The sequence below is a fragment of the Pectinophora gossypiella genome, chromosome 13, assembly GCF_024362695.1.
Source record: "Pectinophora gossypiella chromosome 13, ilPecGoss1.1, whole genome shotgun sequence".
NCBI lineage: Eukaryota > Metazoa > Arthropoda > Insecta > Lepidoptera > Gelechiidae > Pectinophora > Pectinophora gossypiella.
The window spans coordinates 15,112,981-15,129,941 of record NC_065416.1 but is presented as its reverse complement, the minus strand read 5'-3'; the positions used below and the strand labels follow the sequence as shown (position 1 = coordinate 15,129,941).

Sequence of the window (16,961 nt, the reverse complement as noted above, 5' to 3'; positions counted from 1 at the left end):
CATGTTTCCCGAAAGGCCTAGTACATCTTCTGGTATCTCATTATAAGGAATTATTCTTATATAAGATGACGTGAAAAGTGTGGATTTTTAGATAAACATAAAGATAAAGATTTTATTGTGTATAAATTTAGGTATAGTTATAAATAATAGTTGCAGTTATAGTTACAAATTACGTCTCATTAAATTTTGCCTTTGCAGGCAACACACTTCACACAGGCAATGAAATTACATAAGAGAGAGAAAACAATAAAAAAAAAACAAAATATATAGAATAGAAAAGTAGGTCTATGAAATAACTATTTTGATGTCTAATATATATCTCTACCTTTTTAAAAAAATATATCGCATAAGTATTTTCATTTTCCGTAATTTTCCGCTTTTTCTCTATCGATCTACTCTGAACCGGAGAGCCTATAAAACTATTGATGAATGTGGAGGAAGCAAGAGAAGTGTGTCTGGATCGAAGCAAATGAATTCCATAGTCTCTGCTTACCCCGGTGAGAAATAGGCGTGAGTTTATGTATGTATGTTATGTATGTGTTCTCTATCGAGAAAAGATACATACTTAGTTAAAGCGTTTTGTTTTTATGTTTCGTTCAACCTAAGACTTTTTTACGCTTTTTGTAGGTAACAACTGGGCATCTTCAAGGTAAGTGAATAGGCACATTGCTTAATAAGCATGTACCATCCTCACCACATTGTCACTTACCATCAGGGGAGATTGTGGTTAATGTTTGCCTGTCCCACGAAAAAAAACCTAAACAAAAACTTTCGACAAGTACTTACTTAGGTACCATAAGAAAAACAACCGCAATAAAGAGTATTCATCGGTCTTTTGTCTAAAAACACGTTGTAAACATAACATAAGCTCACGGTATATCCCAATTGGGAAAGGCAGAGGTATCCATCGTAAAATGAAGAACTTAATACCCACAACTCGCCAAGCTTTCTGTGAGACCAACGTGGAAGGTGGTGAGCCGGATCGCCGTCTATAATGGCCGAGCCAACGATGAAAATCTCGTTGTTCCTTAATAAAATACATCCAAAACCTTTCTTTCTTTCTTATAACATTTCCACTCCAACTAACAACTAATAATAGCCAATTTCAAAGCCCTCAACGACAAAAACTCTACTTTTTTCGACAACCGCAAAAGACCCCCGAAATTTCTCAAACTGCCTACACACAGACCTATTCATAATACTATAGGAACCCTAAAATGTACTGCAGTAAACCGGATTACGCACACATAAATAATGCATGTGTGGCAACTCCGGCGCATCGATGCACTCACACCGGCGTGGGAAGGGCAAAGGGAAATTTTGGCAATAATTTGTGTGTGTTCACGATACGCTTGAACACAGTGCAACTTTTAACATAAAACTTTTATTGAGCCGAGGTTCACACCCAACTGGGCACCCTCAGGCCTGTTGTCTTAAACGTTGTACTGGGTGAGAGCCTTCAGCGCTCCCCATTTGTCCGGCCAAGTAGTTAATGCCATCTGCGGTAAATCTACAATAAGTCAATTAAAAAAAAAATAGCCACAGTTGTAAAACTACAGGTGAATTAAGCGCATTGCATCAAATACCACGGGCTTCCTACCTACGTAGACACATATTTATCTATGTAGATAAACATCGTTTATACATTGTTTGAGATTTAAGTGGTTATTATCATATAAAACACATAATACCGGGTTCTTACCGCGTTATTATCAGGCGTATGAGACTCCCAACCGGTCATCCCGTGATCATGGCACTTGCAACAGAGTTGGAATATCGGGAGGTTCATATCCCTGATTTTAACGCGGTAAGAACCAGGTATTATGTACATTGTTTTAAGTTTACGCGGTTATTATCATAATTAAAGCACATAATAACGGGTTCTTACCGCGTTTAAATGGGGATATCCCCATTGTAATGTGCTTTAATCAGGTATTATGTGTTTTAATAAACATCGCTTGTCTATATTTTTTTGGTTTTGTAAATTGATTTGTATTTTTTTTCTATTGGTGGATCGTCACTTGCGGTCACTACGGTTGCAGATGCCACCAACCCGAATGGAGCAGTGTGATGGACTATATGCTCCGTACTCCTGATAGAGCAAGGCAAAGTCTAATTCACTATTTACAACTACTAACAATTTAGAATTGTCTTACCTATTACCCCATATTGCACATTTTTTAACGTCTAGGACCCACATCATCATCACTAATTTAAGAGCCACGCTCTTGTCCTACTGTCCTAGTGTCTAGGCAAGTTACCTACTGTCCACTCCGATAGTATCACAAGCGTGAATTGTTTTTTTTTTTGCTTACTTTTTCAAGCACCAAAAGCGTGCACATGTTTTCAGCGGAGCGATTTTACCTACTGCATCAATGTAAGAAGTCAATGTATTGGTAAATTGTTTATGTGTGATTTAGTACATAAATATGTGTGAGTGGTCGTTTATGTGTGTGTGTGTGTGTGTGTGTGTGTGTGTGTGTGTGTGTGTGTGTGTGTGTGTGTCTGGTTGAAGGCAATCATTATTCGTAAGTACTAGAGGAAGGGCGTACGAATTTGGGTACAGTCGGCCATCCAGAGTCGTTTTGGGCGATGTATATTTTAAGCTACGGAATTCACTCACTCAAAGATCCTGTTAACGAGATTCGATACTATTATTTACATAGATAGACTCGTCTTCTTCAACCACAAAAGTCACTTTATGAGCCAAAATATCACAAAAATCACTTTGTGAAGTTTAGTTAAAAAAATACATGCTTATCATCCGTAAGCAATTTCGGATCTTCTACCGTATGGGTTGTAAGGTGAAATACCAACCTCATCAACCCTGGTGTCAAGGTTATTATTGAGCCGTTAAAGGCCCCTGACATGGCTCATGTAACGACTACTTACTTACATCAGTAAGTTTTAACCGGGACCAACGGCTTAACGTGCCTTCCGAATCACGGATAATCTTACTTTTTGGACAATCAGACGATCAGCTGTTTCCTAACCAAACTAGGGATCACAAAGTGATTTTTGTGATATGTCCCCACCGGGATTCGAACCCGGGACCTCCGGATCGTGAGCCCAACGCTCAACCACTGGACCACGGAGGAGATCGCAATCGTAATCTGAGGGCTTAAAAAGGCTAAATTGAAGCAATTCATCTAACATCCGTATTTTAAGATGATGAATAAGATGAACTCCAACCTTTCTCGTCTCCATTCTTAATGAGGAATTTTCCACGTTCACCAATAACAATATAAATAGCGTTCTACAGATTTAATGTGATAAATACCTATTTTCTCATTACTCGGGTACATAATCCAAAATACAATGTGATGGCAGAAGCAAATATAAAATCGTTGCTTGATATTTGGATCCCTGTTATCTATGAAATTAGAAGGTTAAACGGAGAAAAATATGTACAGCGCCATCTATATTATTTATTTATTTATTATTATTATTTGCGAACGTAGCCTAGAAAGTCCTTTATTCAGGCGAGCTCAAGGTCTTCTTCAAACTCACCTCAAAATCGGTATTCTTAGACGGGTTACTCTACCTCTATTATGGCATGACCTTTTTTTTTCGTATTATTCTCGCTCCTTGTTCGAGAGGTGTTAAACAGTGTAGTCTACGTCTTATGCTCCAGCATAGTCGAACAAGGAGCTTCGTATAATTGAGATAGAACTTCACTTACAGGTAAGTTCGTTTAATCTCATAATTTAAAGTCTTTGAAATTATAATTAAGAGCTTAAACGAACGTACTTGTGAATAAATAAGTGAAGTTCTATCTCAATTATACGAAGCTCCTTGTTCGAAACGATTCTAGAGCATAAGACGTAGACTACACTGTAAACCGTCTCGAACAAGGAGCGAATATCATGTTGGCAGTACGATATGCTCGACTCCAGTGAGTAAAGTCCTCAAGTAGAGGATGTAAATGACAATATCAAGTATCAAAATGCTCAGCTGAGGACGAGTCGAACAGAGGAAGAGTCGAGTGAAGAGTTTAGTACACGGGTATCAAACACCAAAACTAGGTGGACCCAGTATTTATTTTTCTTTTATTGGAAAGAGAAGTTACAAGTATCTACAATTAAATATAAAACCAGTTCGCGAGTCCTTCAGTCTACTGAGTCTTCCAATTAGTATAATTAGAAGATAGTGCTAGGTTTGCTTTCATTCGCTAATTGGGCCTTTGCTGGCCAGAATAAATTAATTAAGTATTTACTACTACTTTTTCTTCAGATGTTATAAAAAGTGATGATAAGAAAATAGTGTCCATTTTGATGCGAACAGCGAAGGATTGGAACTGTCTGCCGTCGTCTGTTTTTCCAACTCGTTATAACCTAGGAGTCTTCAAGGATAGAGTGAATAGGCATTTGCTAGGTGAGCGTGATCCACCCTACACCATCATCATTTACCATCAGGTGAAATTATGGTGACGCGTGCCTATATTATAATAAAAAAAGAAAGGTAGTAAGTTAGATGACACGGAGAGATGGGGACATTGTCGAAATCACTTTGTGAGACTGTCCTTTGTTTGGTGAGGACTTTTCAGGCTTGAATCACCTGATTGTCCGAAAAAGTAAGATGATTCCGTGCTTCGGAGGGCACGTTAAGCCGTTGGTCCCGGCCATTAGCCGTAAAAACACCTCCACCAACCCGCATTGGAGCAGCGTGGTGGAGTATGCTCCATACCCCCTCCGGTTGATTGAGGGGAGGCCTGTGCCCAGCAGTGGGACGTATATAGGCAGTTTATGTAGTAAGTTAGATTATGGTATTCAGTCATTCGTTATGTACCATAAAATTCTGCTTTTTTGTACTATAGGTATTACATAAAAAAAACACATTTTCATTGTACATAAGTGCAAGCTTCTATGCTGAACTGGAAGCGAATCAAAAATAGAACACCTTCAGTTTCATCTCTTTCCGGGCATGTCGTAAAATCCGACAGCCCACCTTGACTTTGTATCAACAGTGGTTGCAAGTTGTCTTTGGTTACTTGTGGCTCTGCCCACCCTATTAAGAATTACGGGCGTGAGTTTACGTGTGAATGTGTACATAAAAAGTCACTTTCTTCATGAAAAAAATACCAAAAGAACACAAATAATCATTCTTCCTGTACAAAGGATTGAAACACACTAACATAGGTACGTAAGTACAACGAATCGCCAAAATCGGTCGTCGCTCTGCGCCGGCGCATAGGTCAAGCGCACTCTTCCGTCCTTCTCTAACTCACGCGTGTGGGAGAGACGGAAGACAGCTCTCTATAACCCGCAGCCAAAAATGCAGTTGGGCCAGCTGTAGACCCGGCTAATGTACCAACTGGCTATGCCAATCACCGGTCCATTTACCCCGGTTTTATTAGCAAGCTCGGGTAGTTGTTACAATTTCGGAGAGCCTTCAGCGCTCCCCATTTGTCCGGCCAAGTAGTTATGCGGTAAATCTACAATAAGTCACATGAAAACAAAATAAAAAAATTACAATTTCGGACATGTTAAAATGTTACATGGATGTTGCGTTAGAATGATTTGTACAAGTTTTGAAATTAATTGTTGGTTCGTTCGTTATGTTGTTGATGTAGCAGGTTTTCCATAAACTAGATACGGTAACGAGTACTAATATGTAAAAAAGAATAGAATAGGTAGAATAGGCTCCACCAATCCGCATTGGAGCAGCGTGGTGGAGTATGCTCCATACCCCCTCCGGTTGATTGAGGGGAGGCCTGTGCCCAGCAGTGGGACGTATATAGGCTGTTGATGATGAGGTAGAATAGGTACACACACACACTATGTACACACTTTGATACCGCGTCACATCAACTTTTTTGACAAATTAAACCGTAAGTCTCATTAAATGTCAAATATGATAATGCGACAGGGTTCTAAAGTAGGTACATGATATTACTCATGACTGTACATACAAAAGATCGAATGAATAATGAAAAGAATAAGAATAAAATAGAACAGTAATTGTACCGAAAGGGTTACTAATAAAGAAGTGCTAGTAAGAGTAAGGTAAAAGAGGCAAATATTGAGAGTTATTGAGGACAGAAGAGGCAAAATGATTGGACACTTAATAAACAATCAAATGTCAAATAGCAAAATTGCTTTCTTAGATGAATTGTTTCGATGTGCCCATTTTAACCCCCCCGGTAAGTAGCAAACGGTTTCATATGCCTACCGAAGCACGACCACACATACACAGTGCTTTTGTGATATTTTGGCTCATAAAGTGACTTTTGTGGTATGTGCCCACCGGAATTCGAACTTGGGATCTCGGAATCGTGAGCCCGATGCTCAGCCACTGGACCATGGAGGCTGTTTAACACGTTGACAGTCCCCATACAAAATGTTTTGACTTCCTTGTAAGTGCCGCATATTACTTCAACCTTTGCTAAGTTACCCGGGATCCAAGTGGAACACCCGCCCTTAGTGCGTACCTGGTCGTTTATTAGTGACCCATGTATGGGTCACGGACGTATGGAGCTAGTCCGTCATAACCCGTATATGGACCTTTTAACCTTTGCTAAGTTACCCGGAGTCAAGTGGAGCACCCACCCTTAATGCGTACCTGGTTGTTTCTTAGTGACCCATGTATGGGTCACAGACGTATGGAGCTATTTCGACTGTCAACGTGTTAACACTTTCAAGGACAGAACGTCTACGGACGTTCCGAGTCCAAGGTGTCATCATACTACCTATTATGAACCATCAATGACCCATGGTCTCTGTCCGTGAAAGGGTTAAAGAGTAGAAGTAGGACTATAAATTTCACTTCATTAGCCGCGGGCCCAGTTGCCCACAGTACAGCGATTATCGTGAAATTTTATGACACCCACGATTTATGACCCAACGTCGTGAGAGAAAGGATACATTATTGATTCTTTTTGGGGAAAATTTAATTGTATGTGCTCGTACTGATGGTAGATATCGCTTACTGTGTGATATATTCACTTTTAACTGACTTCAAAACGAAGGAAGTTATTATTAGTTTGGTGGTGGTGGCAGTGGTTCTATAGTCTCTGCTTACCCCGGTGGGAAATAGGCGTGAGTTTATGTATGTATGTATAATATTTATCGGTGCTGATTCCAGTAAACACCATCTATTTTTATTTTTTGTTTTACCTGTCATTTTCTTATCCGCCGAAAAGGAAAGGGACGGGTAATCAATAGCATAAAATATATACAACACACGTCAATTTTAGGCACCAATATAAAAAAACCTCTAAAAATTTACATTGGCGACCATTAGCTACATAAAAGCACTGTGTCCAAATAGTAAACTTTTTTGCGCTTAGATAACAAAGAATCTTCCTCAAGCGATATTTCACGTTTTCTAAGCGTAAGAAAACACTATATCATTTTCATACATACTCTAAGTGTTAAGGTTGTCAGTTGGTGACCCTAAATCATGTCAACTGGTGCCCAGAAGCATCCCCCTGAGCCTCGTAACTTTCATGTGTCACGTCTGAATAAATAAACCTCTATTCTGTGGCGGCCGAGCGCGGTTTGTGACACAGGGAGAGTAATTACTCAATAGACCGCCGCGTTTTATAAATTGAAAAATATTTGTTTTTCAAAATTGGCTTACAAAGTTAGCGCTTTTTGAACGTCAAAAATTAAATTACATATTATGTAACTAGCTGTAAAACTACGTACTACCACATCGGAATCTGTAACGCTGAGGGAAAGACGTGGCCAGAAAACCTCCCAGCACAGGGCCCTAGTCCTACTGTTTCATGTTTTCCTTTTTTTCTTTTTTTTTAAATCCAGTTTGTATTACATAATTTATAGACTTAAATACAATGGTATTCCAATTACAGTCGGTGGAAGGAAAGTGAAAAATAAAGAGTTTATGTGACTTTATGACAGAAACAGTGTTTTATGAGCTCCCTGACAGAAGTAGTTTTTATAACATTCTTAAACATGTTTCCCGGAAGGCCTAGTACATCTTCTGGTATCTCATTATAAGGAATTATTCTTATGTAAGATGACGTGAAAAAGTGTGTATTTTTAGATAAACATAAAGATAAAGATTTTATTTTGTATAAATTTAGGTACAGTTATAAATAATAGTTGCAGTTATAGTTACAAATTACGTCTCACATTATCACAGAAGCAGTGTTTTATGAGCTCCCTGACAGATCAGGCCTGTCCACATACGCAGCACCCGATCACGAGTTGACGCGAAAGCCAGCCATCGCTCCCTTCGCACATTTTTGAGGGAAAGGTGCGACCCGACTTCCGAATGTTTCTTTTATTTAAAATCTAGTGTATATACCTAGTCTATGCTTACCCAGGTGGATAATAGGCTTGAGTATGTATGTGTGTAGTGCATATTGCACTTAGTGACTATTACCTAACCTATCTTTTTCTTATCGTGTGGGTTGTGAGGTGAAATATCAGCCTGATCAACCCTGGCGTGTCAGGGTTATTATAGAGCCGTCAAAGGCCCCTGATATGGCTCACGTAACGACTACATACATCATTAAGTATTAACCGTGACCAACAGCTTAACGTGCCTTCCGAAGCACGGATCATCTTACTTTCGGACAATCAGGAGATCAGCCTGCTCTAAACCACTGAACTTGACTTTATGAGTATGAATTATTGATTGAATTATAGATACCGTTCACGTGCTTGCCAAGATTCGTGCCCGGTTAATAGCAATAGGCTCGGTGTCTCTTACTTTTTTACCTCTTATGTAGTCATTGTACTTAAAACATAACTGACGAGGTGTATTACTGTATATTTCTCTCTACCCCTTTCGGAATACAGGCGTGTTATTATGTTATATTTTAGATGATCATATGATAGATTCACTTCGCGCTATTTATAATCTGCGTCGTCGGGACTCTTTGAGGGAGCTGCTTAAAGAAATTAATATACTGACGGTCGCAAGTCAATATATTTATGAAAAAATTATGTATATATATACGTAAAAATGTATCTCTCCTTCCGAGAAACTGTGAAAGGCATACTACAATACAAGAAATAAAAATAAAATTGCTATTCAAAATTCTAGATTAAGTAAATTAAATTCATCTTTTTTGCGGTTATGTATACGTTTTTACAATAAAATACCAGATAATATTTTAAATTTGTCAGAAAATAAATTTAAAGCTCATGTGAAGCTTATTTTATGTAAAAAAGCTTATTATAAGATTAATGACTACCTAAATGATCAAAATGTCTGGTATTGAATGTGTTCCTCTAGTTATTAAATAACTTGTAATGTATACCCTCATTGGTTTTTAAAAGATGAGTGTTGCTGTTGCAGTTTCTTGTCATTTCTTCTCCTCAGCCATAATACCTTGCGAAATGACGTAAATTCAAAAATGTTACATTGACCTTCAACAAGTTTATCCATGATAATTACGTTGAATAAATGATTCTGATTTCTGATTGATTCTTCTTTTCTTTTTTCCTTTTCAGCACATATGGAAATGACAGGTATAACTTAAAATAAAACTAGATGGTGTGTATTGGAATCAGCACCATTAAAATTGAATTTATTTATTTATTCAAGTAACAAGACTCGTTAGGTTTGTATATCTTACTCCATGTTAGTGTCCCCGTCATCCCTTCCCCGTCCCACCGGAGACGGCGCAAAAAATTAGACATTTTAAAAACCAAAACAAATAAACTGAAAACCTGTCCTTACCGCGGGCCCGCACGCAATCCCTGCTCGTATGTTCCACCTATCAATTATTCAGCATCACGCGCGTAGAGGGCAGTGATTTCAGCGAGTGTTAAATTTTAAACAAACATGCACCATATGGCAACTGTAGTGACATTATTAGTGCAAAACACAACCATTTATTGTTTTTACTTTTAATAAACTCACGCCCGTAATCCCTAATGGGGTCGGCAGAGCTACAAAAGCAGACTAACTGCTGACTGGTATGACTACAGCGCACAGTCCAAACCTCTGGGGTCTCTGGGACTAAGTAGTTGAGACAAAACTTCCTATTGTGTGATATGCAAACTTTAAAAAGTGTTTTTTTTTTAGCAAATCGGGCTCTAAGGGGATAAAAAGTACCTATTCAATCTGCAAGTTCTGGTATAATTTTAGTAAAGTAACTATCTGTTAGTTCTTCAGTAAGTGGCCTCGATTCCTGCAGACACCTCCTAGTTTTACATTAAGTTACACCCGTCATTTTCTTATCCGCCGAAAAGGAAAGGGACGGATGATTGATAGCTCTTAATTTTAGGAAGAATGAGTAAATGAATGAATAACCCGGACGAATCAAAAAGGTATCTCGCTGGTATGCAAACCGTTTAACGTGTGCTGTCAACATAATTCTGGCGGGTTATTAGCCAATGTAAAAATTTTAGACGGTTGTTTTAGATTTGTGCTTAAAATTGACGTGTGTTCCATAAATTTTATGCTTGTCGATTACCCGTCCCTTTCCTTTTCGGCGGATAAGAAAATGACAGATATAACTTAAAATAAAATTAGATAGTGTTTCAGGAATTAGCACAGTATATCCTTAAAATGTAGAATTATGTGTGCTAGTATTAAATTAAGTAACTTTGAGTATCTACCTTTATTTACTAAGAAAGTAAATTACTAAAAACCGTTAATTTTATAATTATATCAAAGGAGAAATTATTAATATCTCTGAATAAATAAGTACCCAGTAAAGTAGGTACTCAATACAAAGCGCCTGCAATAATAATCAGAGCAATGCCAGTTCCGCCTTTGCTCGCATTTTATTCCCAGGCATTCATGAAAGGACTCCTATCAAAAACCTTTGAAGAAAACGCAAGACGGGTTTTCAAAAGGCAATACAGCGGATCCTTGTCGGCGTTCAAACCAGATTGAGTTGACGTCTCGACAGATCTTCGTACAGTCTGGAAACAAGCCAAACCTTTTGTAAATCTAACCATTGTTAATTTGAGAGCTCGTGAATGGAAAATAGTGGATTTATTTGTTAAGAATAACAACTTGAAGCTTTCAGTGAAGAAGCAATGTTGTCTCTTTAGAATTAAGTGGCTGTTTAGAATTGATAGCCTGTAACTGACAGGGGGTGTACACTTCATTTATGTAATTGTGACGCATTGAGCGAAAAGTGCTTTTGACGCGCCTGCATGTCCCGTGCTTCGGAGGGCACGTTAAGCCATTGGTCCCGGCTATTAGCCGTAAAAATACCTCCACCAACCCGCAGTGGAGCAGCGTGGTGGAGTATGCTCTGCTGAATCATCAAGAATCATGGTCTGAATCATCCCTCTCAGTATTCGTTACGGTGTCACTAACACCCATACGTACCAGTACGGCTACCTGTACGTACTTGTACGGGTGTAAGTGGCATCGTAACGAATACTGAGAGAGACGATACCTCTCATTATTCTGAATCGATATCAAGTACAATTTTCCCATCGCAAAAGTATGGATCTGAAAAGAATTCAAAAAAACACGAAAAATTTTCAAGAATTTTCCGACAGGAATTTCCAGTTGATATCAACTCAGAATCATGGTGTGAATCATCTCCGTTAGTATTGTCCTCTTACTAGGTACAGGCGTCCCCTCAATCAACCGCAATGGCTATGGAGCTTACACCAATCTACTAGTGCAGCATAGAAGCTAGAAACTTACAAATAGGTTACTTATGATGTCCTTCTGACCTGCATCCCGCTTAGGGACGGTACTATCCCGCTTAGGGACGGTACTGAAAAGTATCGGTGTCCGAAGGACGTATACGATCCCGACGACCCGATTACTCTAGCCATAGAGGCAGCTAATCAGCTCGCGACACCAAACACTTCAGGGCCCTGATACCGACCCGCCGGCGTGGTCGACGATTTCCCTCAATCAGCGCTTATCGCTGTCGACCCGCTAGGATCGATTAATTAAAAAAAAAAATCTCTCAGATGACGCCCTGAGCCGAGGTTCGCGCCCAACTGAGCACCCTCAGGCCTGCTGTCTTAAGCGTTGTACCGGATGAGAGCCTTCCGCGCCCCCCGTTTGTCCGGCCAAGTAGTTAATGCCATCTGCGGCAAATTTACAATAAGTCACGTCAAAAAAACTGACCTGCGAGTGGTGGTTGTCTTGTTTCTCGCTGCTGTCGGAGTTGGACTCGTCACTCTTCTTGCGGCAGCAGCCGGGGCACCAGCGGCGGCACATGCACCTGGGAACAATGGTGCCCAAAATAAATATCTTCGGTTCGCCATTTCCGTACCTAGAGGTATATACTGGGAGCGCACTTTACAAGTCCGCCATCGACTGGAAAAGAAGAGGAGAATAAATATCTTTATACTTTGATAAGCATTGGACTATCCACCGATTACTTTAATTTAACCGATCAAAATTATATTTTAATGTTAAGTATTTTCTCTTGAACCTTGACGCAGAATCATCGTTTCTGAACGATGCAGCCACAAACAAGTAAATAGAATAAAGAAGGAATGGAAGAGAGATATTATATTATTATTTCTGAGTAAAATCTTGCTTTAATAACAGTTGTGAATTGAATATGTTGGCAACAATCCAGTTAGTTGACCGGACGTGTCTCGTAGGCCGCACTTCCGGTGTAGAATGAACAAACAGAATACTAGGAAGTGGGGAGAGAAATATAGATACAAAGGGCACGTCCCCACGGTTAACTAGAATATAAAGAATATAATAGAAATAGTTTATTATAAAAGGGCGCCACACACATAAAAAAAAGTATGTAGTCGTTACATGAGTCATGTCAGGGGCCTTTGGCGGCTCAATAATAACCCAGACACCAGGGTTGACGAGGTCGGTATTCCACCTCACAACCTACACGATACGACGAGAATATTCACATTTTATCCGCAACAAGCTATTCGGTTTGTGCCGCCTCGATCGAGTTATGTCACAAATAGAATAATTCAGATCTAGGTCGGCTGGCCAGTTTCCACTAATATAACAATCGATATTACAATATTATTTTCTGAAGGGTTATTAGGGCAAATACTAACACAAACTGACTACAAATACACATTCATAATATAATATATGGTCACGAGTACTAATATTTTTACACTTTGAAACCATGTCAAATTAACTTTTTTGACAAATTAAACCGTAAGTCTCAATAAAAGTCAAATATGATAGTGCGACAGGGTTCTAAAGTAGGTACATGATATTGCTCATGACTGTACTAACACATAGTCCTTCAAGTAGGGTTGGCAACTTACCATTTTCACACTGTGCGAGGCTCAGCCGAGGTTTGCGTCCGACTGGAAACCCTCAGGCCTGTTGTCTTAAATTTTGTACCGGGTGAGAGCCCTTAGCGCTCCCCATTTGTCCGGCCAAGTAGTTAATGCCACTTTTGTTTACCTTTGATGAGTTTGCTCTTGGTCCCAGACTTACCTGACGGCATTGACGAGGCCTAAGATGGAGCGAGTTCGCCCAGAAGGTGCTTGTTCACTCTGGCCTTGAAAGCACCCGGATTATATGCATTTGAAATACAGAAGACGGCAAAGAATTCCACTCCTTAGCAGTGACAAGTCAAAAGGCTCACACCTGGTACAAAATTTAAGACAACAGGCCGGAGGGTACCCAGGTGGGAGCGAACCTCGGCTCAAAAATGAAGTCTACGAGAATCACATTTCGGGAATGACTTTGCTAATTAACGTATCTGGAATTTTTTGCTAAAGTGATTTGTGTCTTATTGACATTTGCAAAAGGTGCAGTTTCGGAACAAAAAGCAGATACGTCAGTTCGCGACATTAGCGACGATTTGAGAGAATCGTGGCAATAAACGCTGAAAGTGGGAAAACGTCGAACACGCCGGCGAGGTCGGTTTAGGAGCTTCAAAGATGTGTTTTTTACGTCACTTATTGTAGATTTGCCGCAAGTGGCATTGGCCGGATGTAATAACAGTGTAGAGATGGAACTCTTATAAAAAAACATGAAATGAAATTATGTTTTTATGAAAAAAAGTATTATTATTATTGCGTATGGCAGACAAAAATAAAATATCCTGCGTGGATCAAATATCCAGCTTAAGCTCCCTTAACCAAGTCTCTGCTGCATCCGTCGCACAATGCAGCTCGGCTATACCACCTGGGAACTGGTGCAGAGGGCACTCGTTCACTATGTGAGATATGGTTTGATCCGGGTGACCATATTCACAGTGTGGCGACTTCTTTAAGCCCCATTTATATAGGTGATAGTTTGACTTTCCATGGTTGGTCCTACACCGGTTCAGTCGTGTCCAGATTTTTCGCTTGGAGTCAAAGCCAGGGACCCTCCGCGAGGGATCCTGAATAAGGTCCGAATTTGTGCCGTCGAACATGTAAAGTAAAAAAAAGTATTATACTTTTTTATAAACATCTCAAAAAATTCAGTTAAAGACCAACCCTAATAAATCTAGCGTCTCGTATTTTCAATACATGGCGTATACTCGACAGACCATGTAATAATATTAAACTCTACGCCACTCGAAACTGATATTACTTTTGAAAAGCAAGCAAGCCAAATTGAAAGCATTTCCAATAAAACTAGGTGTATTGAACATCTGCTACTAATGAAGTACATATTCTTATATTTCTCTGAACATATTATTACTGGAATTGGAATTGGTAACGGCCTCCGTGGTCCAGCGGTTGAGCGTTGGGCTCACGATCCGGAGGTCCTGGGTTCGATTCCCGATGGGGACATATCACAAAAATTACTTTGTGGTCCCTAGTTTGGTTAGGACGTTACAGGCTGATCACCTGATTGTCCGAAAGTAAGACGATCCGTGCTCCGGAAGGCACGTTAAGCCGTTGGTCCCGGTTACTACTTACTGATGTAAGTACGTAGTCGTTATATGAGTCGTGTCAGGGGCCTTTGGCGGCTTAATAGTAATCCTGACACCAGGGTTGATGAGGTTGGTAATTCACCTCACAACCCACACGATAGAAGAAGAAGATTGGAATTGGTGCCGTGGTAGCCCAGTTGGTAGAACGCTTGCCTCTCACTTTAAGGTCGCAGATTCGAATCCAGCACAGGCCTAAACCAATGATTGTCGAATTTGTTTCCGAATTCATGTTTGGATCATAAATTTATTATCATCTGCTCAGCGCTGAAGAATACATCGTGAGGAAACCCAGACGACACGAGAAATGCATTTTCGGAGGTATGTGACCTAACCTGTATTGGGCTGGTTTTCCCTTCACAATCGGACCTGTCAAATCTTCAGGTTAGGCAAGCGGACCCTGTGAAAACGGGATAATGCTGGGGGGATGATTAGCGTGTTAAAAAAATGACGCAGTGGAGCAGCGTGGTGGAGTATGCTCCATACCCCCTCCGGTTGATTGAGGAGAGGCCTGTGCCCAGCAGTAGGACGTATACAGGCTGTTTATGTGTGTGTGTGTTAAAAAAATACTTACTAACAAAACGAAAATTATATAGATTATTAGCTTTTCGCATGTGCCTCGAAGACTCCTCACCAGCTGTGTTTATTTATTTTATGCTAACATTTAAATCGAAAACAAATTCTGACTCGTACGGGACTTGAACCTACTGCTCTTGTTAACCATTACACTACTGGGTGCTCCTCCTGTCCATGCGAAATTCTTTCCATCTATGTATCGTCATTAAGCCGACGCCGTAATAAAAAAAACGATTAAAATTTTCTCTCAAAATTAAAATCTCCCTATCCATCCATAGGGAAGGCCCTTGCCCCAGCAGTGGGGACGTTAATGGGCTGATGATGATGATGATGATGATGATGATGATGAGTTTCCCTAAGCACGGACTGGGTAAGTGCTATAAAAAAACAAAAAAATATTTACACTTACTTACTAAACCTCTAAAAAAATCATTATCTTTAATTTAAGAGGTACACTCTTGTCTGTGTATTTATTTTTTGACGTGACTTATTGTAGATTTGCCGCAGATGGCATTAACTACTTGGCCGGACAAATAGGGAGCCAACAGGCCTGAGGGTGCCCAGTTGGGCGCGAACTTCGGCTCAGGGCGTCGTCTGAGAGGAAGAATAAGTATTTGAAAGAATTAATCGACTCTAGTGGGTCGATAGCGATAAGCGCTGAATGAGGGAAATCCTCGTCCACACCGGCGGGGTCGGTATCGGGGTTCTGAAGTGTTTGGTGTCGCGAGCTGATTGTCCGCCTCTGTGGCTAGAGTAATCGGGTCATCGGGATCGTATATCACGTCCTACGGACGCCGATACTTTTGAGTACCATCCCTGAGTGGGATCCTTGTCGGTGTAACACTCTCCATTCTTGTCTATAAAACGCCAATAAAAAAAATCTTTTAATTTATAAAAAAATTGAAATCATCAAAATGTTCCTTATGTTATGTTGTTTCTTAGCGGGTAGCTCACTGGGACGGGCTAGCCTATAAAATGCTACTTAGGTTCTATGACGATCTTGTGACGTAGCGATTAGGCGCCGCTACTTCGAAAGCGCACCCCTGATGCCGGGCAGCAGCGGTATCAGTACTGGTTGGAGGCCGAGGAAATGGATTCTGGTAGGGCTCTAGCTAGAACATCACCGATTGAGGAATTGGTCGGTGTACTGCGGAACGGAAGGCGATTAGGGCAACCACCGTTCTACACGCCCTATCTATGGAGTAATTTAAATGGAGGCAATTACTCCACCGACAAGAGCGCAGCTCTTAAATAAAGAGGGAGAGAAAATGTTCCTTACCTGATAAGCAGCGTGGCGAAGAGCACGAGCAGCAGCGGCAGCAGCGTGCCGAAGCAGGCCAGGAACAGAGTCTGCATGTCCGTGAACCCTGAGAACACAGAGAGGACTGCGCGAGGTCACATGTCCATGCTATACTGAGGCTACCGGCGCGGGCGCAACGGCATGGAATAAATACGAACTTGATCGATTCCAGCTTGATTTATTTACTGACGCCTACTTCCCGCCGGGGTAAGGATACTATGGAATTACATTTACTTCCGAACATATCAATAAAATCACTTTTTGATCCCTTGTTCACTTTTTGAGTCATGTCAGGGGCCTATGGCGACTCAGTAATAACAC

General features: G+C 40.3%; 2 protein-coding genes across 2 annotated transcripts in view; both read right to left on the bottom strand.

Annotated features, from left to right (window-relative positions):
• LOC126372119 (ATP-dependent RNA helicase DDX42) overlaps positions 1 to 16,961 on the bottom strand; it is a 329,796-nt gene that overhangs the window by 188,712 nt on the left and 124,123 nt on the right. The window lies entirely within an intron of this gene.
• Positions 1 to 16,961, bottom strand: part of LOC126372131 (uncharacterized) — a 43,831-nt gene that overhangs the window by 20,955 nt on the left and 5,915 nt on the right. The window contains exons 3-4 of the mRNA XM_050017730.1: positions 16,620 to 16,725; positions 12,025 to 12,121 (exon numbers count right to left, since the gene is read on the bottom strand). Of these exons, the coding sequence (XP_049873687.1) occupies positions 12,025 to 12,121; positions 16,620 to 16,725 (203 nt within the window). The remainder of the gene's footprint in view (positions 1 to 12,024; positions 12,122 to 16,619; positions 16,726 to 16,961) is intronic.